This window comes from Electrophorus electricus, chromosome 11, assembly GCF_013358815.1.
Source record: "Electrophorus electricus isolate fEleEle1 chromosome 11, fEleEle1.pri, whole genome shotgun sequence".
Taxonomy (NCBI): Eukaryota; Metazoa; Chordata; class Actinopteri; order Gymnotiformes; family Gymnotidae; genus Electrophorus; species Electrophorus electricus.
In genome coordinates this window covers 22796057-22815051 of record NC_049545.1, presented here as the reverse complement: position 1 = coordinate 22815051, position 18995 = coordinate 22796057, and the positions used below count along the sequence as shown (strand labels likewise).

The window sequence follows — 18995 nt, the reverse complement described above, 5'->3', positions numbered from 1 at the left end:
GTTTACCTGTCCCTTCACTGTGTCAGTCTGTAAATCTACATCTCACCTGTCCCTTTACTGTGTCAGTCTCTAAAACTACATCTCACCTATCCATTCACTGTCAGTCTATAAAACTTGTTTACCTGTCCCTTCACTGTGTCAGTCTGTAAAACTAGTTTACCTGTCCCTTCACTGTGTCAGTCTGTAAAACTAGTTTACCTGTCCATTCACTGTGTCAGTCTGTAAAACTACATCTCACCTATCCATTCACTGTGTCAGTCTGTAAAATTAGTTTACCTGTCCCTTCACTGTGTCAGTCTGTAAAACTAGTTTACCTGTCCATTCACTGTGTCAGTCTGTAAAACTACATCTCACCTATCCATTCACTGTGTCAGTCTGTAAAACTAGTTTACCTGTCCCTTCACTGTGTCAGTCTGTAAAACTACATCTCACCTGTCCCTTTACTGTGTCAGTCTCTAAAACTACATCTCACCTATCCATTCACTGTCAGTCTATAAAACTAGTTTACCTGTCCCTTCACTGTGTCAGTCTGTAAAACTAGTTTACCTGTCCCTTCACTGTGTCAGTCTGTAAAACTAGTTTACCTGTCCATTCACTGTGTCAGTCTGTAAAACTACATCTCACCTATCCATTCACTGCGTCAGTCTGTAAAACTACATCTCACCTGTCCCTTTACTGTGTCAGTCTCTAAAACTACATCTCACCTATCCATTCACTGTCAGTCTATAAAACTAGTTTACCTGTCCCTTCACTGTGTCAGTCTGTAAAACTAGTTTACCTGTCCATTCACTGTCAGTCTGTAAAATTACATCTCACCTATCCATTCACTGTGTCAGTCTGTAAAACTAGTTTACCTGTCCCTTCACTGTGTCAGTCTGTAAATCTACATCTCACCTGTCCCTTTACTGTGTCAGTCTCTAAAACTACATCTCACCTATCCATTCACTGTCAGTCTATAAAACTTGTTTACCTGTCCCTTCACTGTGTCAGTCTGTAAAACTAGTTTACCTGTCCCTTCACTGTGTCAGTCTGTAAAACTAGTTTACCTGTCCATTCACTGTGTCAGTCTGTAAAACTACATCTCACCTATCCATTCACTGTGTCAGTCTGTAAAATTAGTTTACCTGTCCCTTCACTGTGTCAGTCTGTAAAACTAGTTTACCTGTCCATTCACTGTGTCAGTCTGTAAAACTACATCTCACCTATCCATTCACTGTGTCAGTCTGTAAAACTAGTTTACCTGTCCCTTCACTGTGTCAGTCTGTAAAACTACATCTCACCTGTCCCTTTACTGTGTCAGTCTCTAAAACTACATCTCACCTATCCATTCACTGTCAGTCTATAAAACTAGTTTACCTGTCCCTTCACTGTGTCAGTCTGTAAAACTAGTTTACCTGTCCCTTCACTGTGTCAGTCTGTAAAACTAGTTTACCTGTCCATTCACTGTGTCAGTCTGTAAAACTACATCTCACCTATCCATTCACTGCGTCAGTCTGTAAAACTACATCTCACCTGTCCCTTTACTGTGTCAGTCTCTAAAACTACATCTCACCTATCCATTCACTGTCAGTCTATAAAACTAGTTTACCTGTCCCTTCACTGTGTCAGTCTGTAAAACTAGTTTACCTGTCCATTCACTGTGTCAGTCTGTAAAACTACATCTCACCTATCCATTCACTGTGTCAGTCTGTAAAACTAGTTTACCTGTCCGTTCACTGTGTAAGTCTGTAAAACTACATCTCACCTATCCATTCACTGTCAGTCTGTAAAATGAGTTTACCTGTCAATTCACTGTGTCCATCTGTAAAACTAGTTTACCTTTCCCTTCACTGTGAAATCAATCAACCTATGAAACCATGACTCACCTGTCCCGTCTCTGAGAAACAGCCATTAGTCCTGTGGCCATAAGATGCTATACTTTAGTAGGATTTCCCTGCTTTAACACACTTGAGTCACTTCATAAAGTCTTTGGTAATTAACTGGTCCACTGATTCAGGTGTTTTAGATTGGAGTAGAAGTATGTGTATCAGAGGGGGACCCTGAGCATGGAACACACACACACACACATACACACACATGTGTGTTTCGCAAGAAGAAGCCACTGATAGTGACACTCACAGAGACAGAGAGAACTGGCTACTCTTAGTCCCAATGAAAAGCTCACAGCTCAGCTAGTCGGAAAACAGGAAAACACACAGCCCAAGCAGAGCAGAAGAATCCTGCTAATCATTTTCTTCCTCCTTTAGTAAGGGCAGTATGCACAGATGGCTCAATTCTGTCAGGCCAAATGCAGAAGAATTAAAGACACATTTCATAGTTCCCACAACTCCATGTCAGTTATGAGAAATATGAAAGATATTTACTCCATGATGCTTGTCTGAGAAAGTTATCTACAACTGAGAGAACTTTACACTTCTTGCAAGTGTCCAAAAGTGTTAGTTTGTCCCTATCAGGATATTTTAAAGTGTTCCTTTTGCACATGAGAAGCATGACTCATCATATCTCTCACCAGGCACAGTTTTCAGTCACCCTTGACAAGCTCTTTCATTGATCAGTTTATGAAGCACTGCTGTAGGAAAAAGGACTGAATATTATATAGTTGGTGGACTCTTCTCAACACAGCAGTAACACTGACATGGAACTGGCACAGAAGTGGGTTTGTGCTGTATGAGTATACGATGCACAGCAGTGTTAATGGAGGTTTTACACATGCTAACATTACTGTTGGGTTCAGTACACCTACAAGAAACCCACAGAACACCTAATGGACACCTACCTAAGCGTGTGTTAGGAGAGATGTTTGTGTGTGGTAGATGTGTAGGGATTACCTGAGGTGGATCTGCTCAGCTAGATATACTAACACTACCAGTAGGAAGCATTACTTGCTTAATTCACACACACCCAACCCCACACACACACACACACACACACACACACACACACACACACACACACTCCATTCGCCACTTGTCCTGTGCTTCCTTGCTTTGTTTCCAATACACACACGCGCTGCTGAATTACCGCGACACCTGTCGGAGTGTAATCCTCCCCCTAGACACGCGGCCCGCTTCATGAGCTCGGGGCATCAATTGTGAGCCTGACCAGCTCGGTAATAACACGCACGCGTCGCTTTTAGACACAGTGGCGCTCCGCACTGAGTCTGACGTTTGCACGATGTCTCATCGCTATGACTGCAGATGGCCGCACAAAGGGAGCGCGTGTCCCCAATGCTTAGACATTCTACTTTCATAGCAGGGGCTGACGACACCGACTGCACCGTGCGGCGAACTGCCTTCCGAGCAGGAGCGCGTGCTTCTCGATTCCGTTTACCCACGCGCGCGGAGACACGGCTGTGTTGCGTCTCAAGCAGCAGAACGGCCCGGTGCACCGTGACCCTCTCGAGCTGCTGACATGTCGGCGTCTCGTCACAGCGTCTGCGTGTCCACCTTGCTAAGGCGCCCACCATGTCATGCCAGAATAGACACTAAGCCATACTGGGACCAGTCGACACTGCGGTCAAACCTCTCGACTGCTGCAGTGCTGAACGAAAAGTTTGCACGTGCTCATTGCACAGTTGCAAACGGTGCGACTTAAACGGCACCCGTCGCTTTTAGTATCCCCCAAATACGACGCTGCCATTTGTCACGTTTAAAGGAAAGACACGCGGTTTACCTTTCCCTTGCTTTTAACTGGTCTGGTCTGCTTTGAACTGTTAACGAGCAAGCAACAGTTCCCATTCGTTCCGTCGGGCTTCGGCGGTTTGCGGTGCTGTATTAAATTTGGTTTGAAACGTTTGACACGTAAAAGCTATGCACGGTCGCGCGCACTTGGACTCCACCACGAGCCTGGCTCGTGCGAGTTTTCGAGGCTGCGGTCACTGGGCTATTTCAGATGGCAGTTATGCATGGTTTATTTTTTTTAGTCAAAAGTGCATGTGTCTCTCCAGGCTTTATGGTGTCGAGGGAGTCTTACCTCCGTAGGTGTGTGTGAACAGCGACGTGGTGCTGAAATCAAGCGGCTCGCTGGCCACTCACACTCCGCGAATGTAGCTCACCGGCGCTCCTTCGCTTCACTCCGCCGGTTGGCCAGTTCAATAACGAGCTGGCACGACGGTGGTAGTCGTTTGAACACCCACTGGCTCTGCTCGTAATCAATCAAACCTACAACGGGTTTATTACCCCCTTTCATGCAAGTGACTGGCTGAGATGCCCATAATCTTTCATTCTGGGGCGGTGCTTAGAAACCTTGCATACTTGGATTTGTAGTCCAAAAATGCATCCAAAAATCTACGTTCGTCCATTTATTGCTGGAACATTTTGGGTTAAAAAAAAAACACCGTTTGTTTTTCTGCTGTTGAAAAGCTCTGATTCCCCAAACCTAAATTCTTGTACAGAAGCCTTAGGTCGTTTATGTGTATGCGAACACGAAGGAACTAATGCATTATTCATACGTCCCCTCACAGAGCTCAAATCTCAACAGAATTCCCACCGAGAATGTATTCATCTATATACCCAACGTATCCAAACTTTATCCGCCGTTAGTCAGTCGTTAATGACGCCGACATGTAGATATTATAGTTTCGTTGAAGAATTAAGATTTCTAGTCTACTACATTTGAATCTTTATTTTCCCGTTTTTGCTTCCATAAATCAACCACCAGATGGCGCTATGATTCTAAAACCCAAACGGGTGAAAGGGCGTGTTCATCCGCGGTACGGGAAGACTAAGCGCTGGCGAGATACTTCAACTCCAGCAGTATTAGAAACTGGAGTTTGTCGTTTTGCCTGTTGACATTGCTAGTGAGGTGAAGGCTGTAACGTTGACTTTAAATGTTTTCTCTCTGAAATTTAATCGCAATGCACCCATATTTTTATGCGCGCACCAAGCATATAACTACTTTTTCCCTTATTGTTTATTTTTTATTTATTTTCTTCATGACAGTTCCTTCACACCCTTTTATCACTTTTTTTTTTTTTAAGTAAACTGCGTCAAATTAGACTATGAAATTGCCGAACCAAAAAAAACAACCAACCCTCAGAATAACCCAGCCTACATACGCCTACAACATGTTAGGGTGTTGGTTTTAGTGTGCAGATACTGAAGCGTACACGAAGTAACGCTGACTTCGCCATCTCAGGCACCAAGGTTCAAGGGGTCTGAGGTATACGTTCTTCTGCCTGCGCCCGTGCCCCTTCTGTGCATGCACTTAAGAAAATACGGGAAATAAGATTTACACAACGTTCCTACAGAAGTGGCAGTAGGAGCGTATGAGAAATAAGACCCTCGTTAGCACGGTTCTTTCCTTTCCCCGCCTGTTGCTGAACACAGTGACGTCGCCGACCCGGATCAGACTTCTGAAGAGTTTAGTAGGGCACACTACCAGAGCTCGGCTGCGACCTGCGATCCACACATCTCAACATGGGTGAGTAAAAAAAAGAAAAAAAAGAAAACAGGTTTGCCTCAGATGGGATGTTGACAACTTTACGCTTCTTTCCACTCCAAAGTATTTGACTGCTCTGCGGAACGTCTCAGTGATGTTTATAGTTTGTCCGCATGTTTACTTATTGGTGTTTTCTGACACAGATTCTGTTGTGTAGGACAAGGCTAAGTTTACATTTTAACTGCTTTCCAGCTGAATGCACTGAAGTGCACTGCTTCAGCATACTCTACATCAGAGGGAAACTGGGGAAACACGCACATACATACATATATATAAAATGAGAGAGAGAGAGAGATTAAACATAAAATAATCAAGAAAGTTATATAAAGTTTAAAACAAATATTGGTATTAAACAGTGAAATGAACTATAACATAAAACCTCCAGTCTTGTACTTCTTGCCTGCTTGGTCCTGCACTAGGAGGGCATCTCGCGCTTGCCTGTTGACGTAGAGGGCTAAGAACAGCAGCCAAAACTGGCGTAATCAGATTACGCCAGATTACCTTGGTCATCTGCTCTCTGTCGTAGAAGAAAGGCTAGTTCACACACCCGGCAGAAACACTGTTTACATGATGTGCTGTATAACTGTTGAGTGCCTGCAGCTCTGGGCGGAGGAGTTGGGTCCGAGTGTGCTGGGACTGCATTTCTCATAGCACGCTGGGTTAGCAATGTGTCACGTGACTATTTACAACAGTAGGTTGTTAATTTGATGTGTTGCAAATCTTGGCTTGATTAAAGTGACTGGGAGTGAATCTTGCGCACCATCTGTCAGACGAGGCTCTCCATAATCAGCTATTGTCCTAAGTGTAGAGGCTGGAAGTTTAGAGGATGTGCGCAGTTCAAAGCACATTTAGATTCATTAATTCTCTGTGGGGCAGCTTCACTGCGGCTCATAACTGCTCACTGTGAGTCTTTTTATTTCTTACTAGTGATTAGGAGACAAGAGTGAGTGTGTAAGCGTGTGTGTGAGCGTGAGTGTGCGCCAGTGCCACCTGATTCAGCAGGTAGAACAAGGCGCTAACAACACCAAGGTCATGGGTTCAATTCCCATGACTGTACACAGGCTGTTCTCTTGATGAATATATAAGTTGTGCTGGATCAGAGCATCTGCCATATGCTGTAAATGGAATTTAAGTGTGTGTGTGTGTGTGTGTGTGTGTGTGTACAAGTGCCCACGTCTAGGACAACTGAATGCAGGTGACTTAACTAACTCTTTGAACACACTCACCTTTAGAACAGATTTACCCACATATACAGACATTTCTAATAAACACAGATGGACTAATACACACAAACAGGTGTATAGTTCACACTGAACTCTTGTTTAATCATCAAAAACAAAAACCCATATTCTATACATTTTAATCAGCAGAAATGGACTGTAGACAGATCTGAAATGGATGGACATTGTACCCGAGTATGTTTTTGTCTGTCCAAACAAAGCCTCTGTTTTTCTTTGGGTAAGGTTTTGTTGGCCTGTTGCTGTTCCCCTAGCTCACCCGATAGCTCAGGCCGCACATGGGGTGCATAGCACAAAGGTCTTGGGTGTGATTGCCAGGGAGCGCCTGTACTGTCCTACTCCTTAATGTGGGAAGGGCTCGGGGTCAGTGTGTCCGCCAAACCCTGTAAACGCAAAAGAGATTTAAAACACACACGTGTTCAGATGCCGTGTTGTCGCCGCGGTGATCTGTAGTGAAAGAAGCTTTTCCACGCTCCTACTACAGAAGCAGATAGTTCTCAGCTCTGGGCCTCATGCATCTGACTGCTGGCGCTTGTTAGTTTTGCATAGATTGTTCAAAATGAGAACGCTTGTTTGTGCAGAGCACTGACACATTCTGTTACACTCTGTGCCCTTGATTACGCTGGCATGTTTTCATCTTTCCCTCTCTCTCTCTCTCTCTCTCTCTCCTTTTCATTCTTTCTTTTTCTATTTCCTCATGTCCTGAGCTCAGTAATATATGCACAAAGTCACATGAGCGATAAATAGTCTCATTATGTGTGTCTCCTTGGGCCTCCTCCACACATTCCCCTGTTGTGTGTGGGGCCTTTGATGGTCCCAACAAGTGTCTCCGTGTCTGTGTTGCAGCGTGCTGCCCCCCCGACCCCCCCCCCCAGCCTCCTAGCCCTGATACTCTCTCCCTTTAACTGGGGTTGTGGGCTATGTTGAACTGGGTTTATGGGGTACGCTGAACCGGGGTTATGGGGTGCGTTGACCATCGTTTATACAGGCTCCTTTTCTAATGTCTGGCTGGTAAGACATCCTGTGTGTGACATACCCCTGTTTGTGTGTGTGTGTGTGTGTGTGTGTGTGTGAGAGAGAGTGTGTGCTAACTGTTCACATTCATATGAACCAGCCATTCCTCTCTTTTGCTGCTGTTAAACCCACACTGTTCATTCCCACACGTGCACCTAATCTATGAAAGACATTCATGCTGAAATGTATCAATAACGATTTTGATTTCTAAAAAAGAAAAGAAAAGCAAACCAGAGGAGGGCAGAGGTGGGTGTGGTCTGCTGTAGATGGAACAGAAATGCACCCAGCACCAGGGGACCTTTCCTGAAAGCTGTTCGGACCGTTGGACTCCAAAGCAACTCGCCGTGTGTCTGGTGGCTGTGAGCTTGTTTGGTATCCGTGCCTTGGGGATGTATGGAATACACATCAGTGCGGGAGAGGCCGGAGAAGCCTGCTGTCTGCCAGTGGAAACATCGGCTGCATGGAAGCCCTGGCCCCTTTTCCTGTATCGCATGACTAAGCGTAAATGTCAATAGCAGGTGGTCTCTCCCCAACGCTGTCCCTGATCAAGGCCACCTAGCGGATCACGTGCTTTCCTTCCTGTGTCCTTGTCTGATTGCCTTGACAATGCCTGCACCACCTTTATCGTTCTCCCTACCATGGCTCAGCCGTCGGTGGATTTTGGACCGAAAACGGATCCGCCACTCCCTGTGATGCCCACGCCCTGCGTGGGTCCTGCCTGACAATCCTGACGTCCTCACGACAATCCTGGCCGATGGAGGAGGCAGCCCTGCCTGGGTGACTGATTGTTCTTTAGTTAAACCCGCAGGCTTGTATCGAGTTCCATAAAGCAACACTGGGAAGGAATAAAAGACAGGAGTCAGGGTGCAGGGGTTCAGGCAAAACGTTGGATACGTAAACACTTAGGAGAGAGATACTCTTCATATCTTAAATATTTACCACCGAATTCCTCCCGTGTTTATAGTTTCAGCCACTCAAGTGCCACTTACTGAAAGGTTTATAGAAGCCTTGATGTTTTGCTGGTTGCAGACTGTTGAATGTTGTAAAGTCAGTTTCCAGAGACCAGCAGTTGTTATAGATGTAAACGTTAGGAAACGTTAGCAGCATTAACCCAGGCTCTCCTAATCCCCTGGTGTTGATGTGTTTGTGAAATATTTATGTACATTACAGTGTTTCTTTTACACCTACACAAATGAAACCTGAGAGAGTTCGTTTAACACTGTAAACTGGAGTTGCAGCGGGGAGTTTGCTGTGAAAAAACAGATCTTTATTTAACCTCTTGTGTTACACATTAAACCGCATTTGCTGTCCTGGTGGAATGGTTGAGGAGGATTTGTGTCATGTCCCTGGTTTGACATCCGTTTGTTTGCTGACTTCAACACTCTGGTGTAAACCAGAGAACCTACATAATCAACGCATTATGTTTACAGCGTTTAGCAGATGCTTTTACCCAAAACAACATTACAATTGTGACCAAGTATAATTCATGCAATTAAGGGTTAATGGTCTTGCTCAGGGGGCCCTACAGTGGTAACTTGTCAATGGTGGGGTTTGAACCAGCAGCCTTCTGATTACTAGGCCAGTACTTTAACAGCTGGATGAGGGCCTTCTTAAGTGGACCCGCACAGTCCTCCCTGTTAGTTTTCTATAAAGATTCTGTAAAGACAACAGTGAAACAATCTGTGGTTGTCATTTTTATAGTGCATATTCTTCCACTGGTCCATTTACACATTTTAAAGTAGGTGTTTTCAGATTATTTGATTCATGTAAAGCAGTGCAATAACACTACCTAAACGTAAGAATTTAAAACAGAAACCGTAAGTAAGAACAGTGATGCTTTTGTAAAGGTGATGGCATTCTCATTAAACTAAATGAAAATGCGGAGGCAGAAATGTGGCTGGAACATTTAACGGCTGTTTCTGTCGCACATGTTTGTGTGATGTTTGCTGTGATTTCGCTGGTGTTTTATAAACTCCAGCGTTTGCTGTGGAATTTCTACATGATGACGTAACTATCAGAGTCTTTGGCGTGGGACCGTACCACAGCTACTGTAGTTACTGCTAATGTCAACACCAAGCACAATGGCCACTAAAGAACTCAAGGTCGTATTTATGAATGCATAAATACAACAGGAGGTCTGGCAGCACTCTGAAGCTGGCTGACATTTTGCTTTCCATTTCAAAAGTAAGTTTAGATTGTGTTGCTGTGTTGGTGCAGTTGGGGTTGAAATTGGAACAAGGTTGCAGTACAGTGGAGTTAGGGTTGGTTTGCCCCAGGGTTGGGATGTAGGGGATGAATAGAGAGGAGTTGGGGTTGGTTTGGGGCATAGATGGGTTGCATGTGGGGTGGGGTTTGGGATTGGAAAGATATTAGGGTTAGAAAGGACGTTGATTAGAAGTGGAGTGGGATTGGGGTTTGCGTTGGAGAGGGTTTTGTTTTGGGGTGGAGTGGGATTGGGGTTTGCGTTGGAGAGGGCTTTGTTTTGGGGTGGAGTGGGATTAGGATTAGAAGGGAATGATTTTTGGGATTTGATTGGAGGTAGAAGTTGACCAACCACATTACCAATGATTAGATTCATTCATTCATACATTAGATTCATCCAACAGAAAGAAATACAGACTAGTGCTTGAACTTTTAGTTCGGTACGAAAGTTTCAGGCTTTTTTGCCACGTGAAGAGGAACATGAAGACAAGACTGAAAACAGGATTACAGCAGGAGAGACGGTGCTGTTCTACATTATATTAGCGTGTATGCCATGCTCCAGTGGGGCTTAGAACATGGTGGTATTTCTCCTGTGTGCCAGAGGCAGAGGTGGAGACGGCCTTAGGTCTTCTTCTCTGTCATGATTCCACTGGCCTGTTCCCTTATGTAACATGCAGCACTGGAATACAGCATGACCGAGTGTGTGTGCGTGCCTGCGTGCATGCGTGCTCATTAGGTAGAGTATGGCACCAGTAAGACCAAGCTAACATGTACTGTCATAATGACAAATAAGCAACTTGCTGTCGATAGGTGTGTCAGCCAAATACCATAAAATGGAAATGTGTGTGGAGAGGTGAGTCTGTGGATGGGAGCCTTTTGGTCAGCATCACAGACAGCTCAAACCAGGTTATAGGCAAGTAAACCCAGCCAGATGGAGAGACGTCAACTGCCAAAAAGGTAAGTGACCAGTAGTAGATCAAAGGTGTCTGTGGCCCTTCCTCTGCTGAAGAGTCGGGGTCAGTGTAAGAGCAGCTAGCCGGAGGGGTTGCTCTCCTTTTGTCTGCTTAAACAATGCACGGCTTGATGGGATGGAATTGCTCTGTGCAGGAGTCCAAAGCGTTTAAAACTAGCAAAGAAAGGAGACGTTTAAGCTATGTGTGTGTGTGTGTGTGTGTGTGTGTGTGTGTGTGTGTGTGTTTGCGAGTGAATGCATGTGTGAGTAGGCACACATGTATATGTGGATTCGTCTGTCTGGATTTTGTGCAAATCCTCGTGTGCCCCCATGCCAGCCATATGGTATGTCGCATGAATGATTGGTGTGTAGTGTGATCTATGACGGTGTGATGATGCGTGGCTTATTTACAGTGTTATATTAACACTGAACTGCTGTTGCACTGTGTCAGATTGATTGCGTGTCATCAGTGGAGGTAGCAGGGGGAATGAATGTTGTAATTCAGTCATATAGTCATATTTGCACCATCTCTGGGTATGCCTCTTCTCCCTCCACCCTCAGCCCCAAAGGGGCAGGCAAGTCTGTTTTTGTCCTCTTAGTTCTCTTCCTGCTGTTTGGGTATCTTCTATTCAAAGCATTTCATCTACACACACGCTCATGCACGCACTCCAGCACACACACCGCCGCCAGTACAATTTCTTGTCTAAAACGAAGAAGACCGCACACATCTCTTGTCTGATTGGTAGGCCAGGTTTAGGGAGGAAACCTACTATACGAGTTCACATATCTGCTGTGCATGATTCACTCTCTCGTATCTCTCAGATAGGAAACAGCTCTGTGGAGCTCTGTGTTGCCATGGTGACAGGCCAACATTGGGGCAGGCAGGAGCCAGGGAGAAGATGTAGCTCATGCGTGTGTGGGTGTGCGTGTGTGGTATAGCACTTTATTTTTAATTTTGTGTATATCTATTGTATTTATAAGCAATACTGAAAATGACCTCAAAGATGACTGTCTGCTATAACGCGCACGCACACACACACACACACACACACACACACTTTTTTCAATGAAAATGATACATCTTTGTCATGACATCAGACAACAGAGCAAAAAAATGCAATAAAGAAAGACTCTATAAATATACTTTATGCAGGTGCACTGTTTTCTGCCTGTTATATTCTGTCTCACCTGTAGTTGTGTATATGTACATGTTTGTCCCCCTCATGGCTGTAGAACTTCGAGGGTTAGACCAGAGATATTCAGATCCCGTTCCTAACCCAAACCCTTAACCAGGAAAACGGGAGCGATGACACAGGGGTCAACCAGTTCCATTAATCATTCAATCACCCACACGGAATTACAAAATTCAGGAGCGGATGGATATTAGAATACCAGATTTCAGCACCGGTAATCTTAGACATTTGATCTTACAGAAACTCCTTGGCATGGTAACAGGAGAAGAAGTGTTTGGCAGAAAGAATCCCCGGAAGCTGTTTGAAAGCGAGGAAAGGGGTCACCTGACCAAAGGGCCTCTTCCTGTGGAACAGGTTGGATACGTCCGAGCTGGAACGCGAGCTCCGGCCTACCCACCCAGAGTCCTCTTTCACCTTTATACCTTTTTATCCGTCTCTCAGTGAATTGACACACAGCACATAGGAAGTTTTCATCCCGTTGAAAAATTCATTATTTTTTTTTTTTCCCCCAAGTTTCACACCTATTATTCACACGGGCCTCTGTACTTGTGCGTTATATGATGTTGCTGTGGAACAGTTGGCCGTGTGCTAGCGCACTGGCTATTGTCCACATTTTAGGCTGTTTACCTCATTTCCTTGAAACACGCATGTTACTGTGTGTTTTTCCACATGGCAAACAATGAGACTCACCAAAGGCATAAAAACTGAAATAAGAACTCAAAACCTGAATCTGTGTGTGGTGTCTAGCGAGGGGGATTGTACAACGCTGGAGACCACAGCAGCAGCACTCAAACCTCACTGCATGATCTCCAATAATGCTGTGACGTGAGCTCGATCATGGCAGTGAGAATGCGGCGTCCATCTCGCACCCCTCATTCATCGGGCCATAGCGTCATCTATAGATCCGCTTGCCCCGTTGGGTCGGGTCGGGCTTGGCCCACTCTGCTGTGTAGCGGGACCGAGGAGAGAAGTGTGAAGGTGTTTGGTGATGGAGAATAAAAAAGGGAGATGCAGGGAAAAATAAATACATTTTTAATCCGTTTTTCCTGAGAGCCATTTTAGACATGAAGGGAGACCACAGTGCATGCAGCACAAGATGGGAATAGCAATGAGAAGAGAGAGAGAGAGAGAGAGAGAGAGAGAGAGTGTGTCAGAGAAAGAAAAAGGCGGGGAGAGAGATTGGAATAGATTGGAAAATGGAGAAACACAAACAGGAAAAATGTATAGAAAGCAGATATAGAAAAATAATCAGTAAGAGAGAGACACACACACACACACACACACACACACATGCGCGCGCTAATACAGTGGAACAGACACGTGTGCATCTGAAGGATTTTAAATAGAATGGACAGCACTTTGAAAAGCGAATGTAAATGAGGCCGTTGGACGTTTCTGCATTACTGGCTCTGGTCACTGCGAGCGTGTTCATCAGTCGCGTTCAGTTACACGGGAACCTAATTTTGCAGGCTCATCGAGCTCTGATAGGCTCTGAGAGGGTGGTGCATCCGATTCAGTTCCCGCTGAAATCCGGTTAGCCCTTTTCCCTCTGTCAATACTAACACAGTAGAGGACACTTCATGGTCCACGTTTGAAAACATCCAACAGCAAGTGCTAAAAAGAAGAAAACAGTAGCTCCATCATGGCAGTACCGAAAACTCGATGTCTGGCCAGCACAGGCATGCAGAGCTCCAGCAGCGGTGCGGCTGGGGGTTTTCGGATCCGTCTTTTCTTCCAGCCCGCGGCCGTCTTTAAGCGAGGCTGGTGCCGGATGTGGCCAGATGAAGGCTTTTGACAGCTCGGAGGGGAAGTGGAATGACCACCGCCAGTCTCTCATGGCAACCGCTAAAAGGCCGAGCAGAATTCATCCCGCGTTGTCGGACGTGATGGGTGTCTCGTCTCCCCGTTAAAGCTCCCTGAATGGAGACGTTATGAGAGAGCGTTGTGGGAAACGATGACGCTGCTTTCTCCCTAAGACCCTCACAGTGTCTCTCAGCAGTTCTGGAAAGTTCTTCAGTCAGTCTCAGAGTTTGGGGATGTGGTAACTAAATGCGGACTCGGCCCTGTTAGGCAGATCTGCGGGAGGGGCTAGTCGATTGCCATTAGATGGTCAGAGAGTCTGAGCAAGAGTTTATTTCCCAGTCATGTCACTAAGGTAGAGAGGGGGAAGGGTACAGAGGCATGTGAAGACTCAGAAAAAGATCTTAAGGCCTACTCTGAGTGATATATCCACTGGAGGGATTGGAGGGTTTTCTCTCATTGTAGTACAAGGATTCAAATCGCCCCATTCTGAAGTCACCGCAGACTGGAGCTGTTGAACAGGACGGATAAGAGAGCGTTGGAGATGGAACAAACACACACGTGTATCTCACTGTTAGCAAAATAACAAACACAGTGACATCAGAATAAACATAAATAAATAGAGTGAACTGCTGTATGAACGTATACTAGCTATCAGCCGTGATCTCTTCATACAGTCGTCTCGTAGCCCCTGCAGACTCTCTCACCCAGCAGGTACAACGCTCACCGTGACCTGTGTTGACTTGTCTCCCTTCTGACTTGGTGAGATCAAGTTCGGTTTGTGTCATTAACTCCAAGAAGTGAGCTGGTGTAGACAAGTGAGCACCTTGATTTTTGCATGTGTGTGAAATTTGTAGTTAAAGGCAAAATCGATGCGGCATGTCTGAATCTACGAATGGTGCTATCCCCCGAAACTGGCTCCACCTTGGAGGGTGGTGCTGGAATGGTAATGGAGCATTGGTGCTATAACTATAGATTAGCTATTGATTAGCTGTAGATGAATTATCGAGCTGCAGAAAAAGCAGGAGCGGATATGGACCAGAGGTATTGTTTGAGGGGTTCTGTACTATATGGTATTGGCTCAGCTCCAGGTAACCCATCAAAGTGGCATATATAGTCCAATATTGTGCCTGTGAGGTTTCTCACTGTCAAGCCAAAAATCGTGCACTGTACACGATGTGTATCGGTGTGCACCTTCCGCTGTACTGCTGTGTGTAGGGAGCTCGGAGATGTCTGATTATTCATCCTCTCTCTGCCGCACAGCAGGGGAGACAATAGATGAGAGCGCTTTACTAGTGCCATAGCGAGAGGTGTGAACACACACCACACACACACACACACACACACACACACACAAATACAAATTCCCAGACCTACACTGTTCAGACCTTGCTTGTGGAGAGTATTCTGCTGCTGGCTGTAGTTTTAAAAAATCTTTCTTCATTTTCCATTGAGAGCGTTTCTATTGCACCCTGGTGGTGACGATGGAGAGATGTGATACTTAGCAACTCTGGAGAAGAGCAGCACATCATCTGAAAGGGTCTTTGGGGAACACTAATGCTGCTTCACACTCACACTTTTGCACTTTCCTGCAGACAGGATGGCCGACACGCAGCCTAACTCCATGCACCCACTCTGTCCCAGGTCTCTGCTGTATAAATGATCGCTGGGAGTGCGTCGTTCTCAGCCGGAGTGTGTGCTGCGTTAACTCCTTACCAGACTCATCCTCACTCATCACGGGTCATCATCCTTCAACTATAGTAACTCTGAGCTGCGGAGTTTAGTCCCTCCACTTGTTTTACCATTTGTGTTTTATGAATACCGAACTGATGTATGTGATCTACTGATTCCCTGGGTTTTTAAATTCTAATCTACTGGCAATGTAACTCAATGACTGGAACTGAAATAAGTCTTTCGCCAGAGTTTCCTAGTAATGACTGCAAAAATGAAGCATAGATTTATTGGGTCTAGCCAGTTCGTTCAAATTCCAGTACTTATGACTTCTCCTAATATCATGGTTCAGACATTATACTCACACTGCGAGGAGCCAGGCATCAAGTCTAAATGACTCTGTCATGAGAAGAAATGACCTTGATCTTAAGTCTGAAGTATGCAGTGGACTGACTGTGAGACGCTGAGACGGTTCTAATGCAGACACCAGGCCTCTTAGAAACCTTTGGACTGGTCGATGTTCTGGGAAGTGTGTCTCATACCTAACAGGTGTTCACCCTGTGGTAGGACGTGTGTTATTCCATGTAACGCGATTCCAACCATAACTCTTTGTAATGCAAAGCAAAATGTATGAGGACTAAGGAAGAAAAAAGTCTATGGCACTGTGAGGGAAGTGTGGAGTGTCTGAATGAACGTTACTGTGTGTGTGGTCATGCCCAGAGACTCGAAGCTTAGCAGAGATCATGCGTGATTTGCATCCTTTAGTCAGGCAGCCGGCAGGGCCCAGACCTCATCGTTACGGGCGCTCTGAACAGCCCTGGTTAGTTTGGGTCAAATGCGCAATATCTGTGCGATCATGAAACAGCAATTAGATCTTACAACGTCAACACCGGGACATTTCGATTCGTATTAATATGATTAGCGATGTGTACACCAAATGGTCATTTTATTAGTGACATTAGTGCTCCAGCTAACACGTCCAAACACTCAACGCATCATTGACAAGCACATATGGGCTAGACCAGCAGATGACCGATTCCAGTGCCGTTACTGTCTAAGGGAAGCAGAAAGGCAAGACTCTAGTGGAAGGCTCTTGGCATAAACAGTGTGCATCAATGGCGTGGCAGTGTGGGGATGCTTTCTTGGCACATCCCGGGTAACTTTGACACCTGCAGAGGGACGTTTGGACAGTAGGACACAGGAAGTTCATCCCTTCGTGGCAGCTGTTTAAACTATGTCATAAGGACACATTCAGCAGGACAGCATGCCACGCCGCACGGGTCGGACGGTCATGGATCGGGTCTAAGAATGTAACCGCGGGTTTTCCCTGCTCCCCTGGCCTTCACAGTCCATATATCCTGATCCTCTAGAACTTCTCCGGGACGAGGTAGAATGGGCCGTTCAGAATATGTTCGTACCTCCATCTAATTTGTGGAAACTACGAGAAGCTGTCCTGACCGAGATTCCTGCAGGACGATTTCGGCACCTGGCAGAATTCATACCTTGACAAATCTCTGAGGTTCTGAAGGCCAAAGGAGGTCCAGCGCACTAGTAGATGGGTGTCCAATAAAGTGGCAATTCAAGTCATTACAGCCCTAATAAATGAAATTGGTGGTTTGTAAGTTATTATTACCGTAATAAATGAAATGATACCGTTATTTTAGCCAATGAAAGATTAATCATTTTATAGAGTTTAAAAACATGAGCTACACACACCCACACACAAACATACAAGTGCATACCAGCTGTTTGATATTCAGCTCCAGCTACAGTTTGGAGAATAGTTTTATGAGAACAGAGAGTATTGGATAATCATTTTACACTACGCACATATACAACACATATTCTTAGACTCTGTCTATAATGCAGTACTACTGTGTGTGTTAGTCCTACAGGGAGAGCTACAATTTCACTGTGTGTGCTACAGTTATGCTGTGTGCTAGTTTCGCTGTGCGTCCTGCAGTTTCACTATATGTGCTACAGTTTTGCTGCATGCTAGTTTCGCTGTGTGCTACAGTTCTACTGTCTGTAATGCAGTTCTACTGTGTGTGTTACTGTCCTACAGGGAGTGCTTCAGTTTTGATGTGTGTGCTTCAGTTTTGCCATGTATGCTACAGTTCCACTGTAACAGTTTGCCTACGCCTCTCAATCCCTTATTCACTGTGAAAAAGATTAATTATCTGGCATGATTATTAGCTATAATACAGGATTAGAATTCTTATTATTAATTCCACTGAGCCATATATTAAGTCCATTAAAGGATGGTGGAACATGGTTTAAAATGTCATGTAGTATTTGTAAACTGACATTTGTGTCTCCGAAACCAGGTTACACCTGAAACGTATTGTAACCTCTGTATGTGAGTGAGTGTGTGAGTGTGCGTTGCGTGGGTTTAGTGGCTGTGGTGGACATAGTGGGGTGGGGGTTTTTGACATCTGCCACCAGCCGCCTGCATGAGTCATCCTTATAAATGTCAGGCAGTTAGCCAATCAGAGGGCAGAGTCAGGTATCAGAGGGCAGAGTCAGCCAATCAGAGGGCAGAGGGGCAGGCGGGCATTAATGTGGTGGATTGAGGGAGGGAGAAAAAAGAGGGGGAGAGAGAGAGAGATGGAAAGGAAGAAAAGGAGTGTGTGTGTGTGTGTGTGTGTGTGTGTGTGTGTGTGTGTGTGTGTGTGTGTGTGTGTGTGTGTGTGACGAGGACCAGTAAGTATGGAGTAATGAGCATGCCCGTGTCTGATTAATAACTCTGGGGACAAGCACCCTTGAGAAAACAGGCACATGTGCCTATACACACACACTCACTCACTCACTCTATCTACTCCCCCCTCCCAAAAAAAGAAGCACAATGCATACACAAAAATACAGATGAGGACTGATATAAGTAAAAACACACACACACACACACACACATCACTATGCAGAGGAAATTAACTGCTAAGATGTTTAATGGCTCGGTTCAGAATTTGATTTTCTCATGGTATACAAATTGGAGGAGGTGTTTGATGTACATTTTGGAAGGTCTGATAATCCGACGGCTCCAGCGCCCTCTACTGTCCGAGACTGAACAGGAACGAAGTCTTGAGGGCTTTTCTCATGGCCTCAGCAATGCAGCAAACAGTCTTTTAGTTTTGTCCCCGTTGCTTCTGAACGGAGCCGTCTCCGCGCGTCCTTGGCAGGGCTGAGCTGAACCAGGTTCAGTCTCGGGTCTCCTCAGGCCTGTAGACGGAGAAGCCCATAACGCCTGCGCTGTTAATGGAGCTTTGCCGTTAGCCAATCATTTCATCAGGGGCGGGGCCATGTGCTCTCCCGCCATCTCGCAGCTTGCTCTTGTTGCTAGGCTTTCAGCCCTCTAACCATCACTCAGTTCTCTGGCTGCTAACGGTGTGAGGATGACTCTAGTCTCTCTGGGTCTGCATGGAGAGATGTGATTGTACTACTCAGCACTCTTCATAACATGGGTGGACACAGTGTTTACGCAGCATCGGT

The 18995-nt window shown here is 45.5% G+C and overlaps 2 protein-coding genes across 3 annotated transcripts in view; one reads left to right on the top strand and one right to left on the bottom strand.

The window, feature by feature from the left end:
* wdr17 (WD repeat domain 17) overlaps positions 1-4149 on the bottom strand; it is a 31679-nt gene extending 27530 nt beyond the window's left edge. Inside the window, exon 1 of one of the 2 annotated variants that reach the window (XM_035531372.1) lies at positions 3973-4149. The gene's annotated coding sequence lies outside the window, so the exon portion shown is untranslated. The remainder of the gene's footprint in view (positions 1-3972) is intronic. The other variant, XM_035531371.1, reaches the window with a different exon arrangement.
* Positions 4150-5087: 938 nt separating this feature from the next.
* The window catches only part of gpm6ab (glycoprotein M6Ab), a 46835-nt gene continuing 32927 nt past the window's right edge, over positions 5088-18995 (top strand). Inside the window, exon 1 of the mRNA XM_027021005.2 lies at positions 5088-5421. Within this exon, the coding sequence (XP_026876806.1) occupies positions 5418-5421 (4 nt within the window). The 5' untranslated portion in view covers positions 5088-5417. The remainder of the gene's footprint in view (positions 5422-18995) is intronic.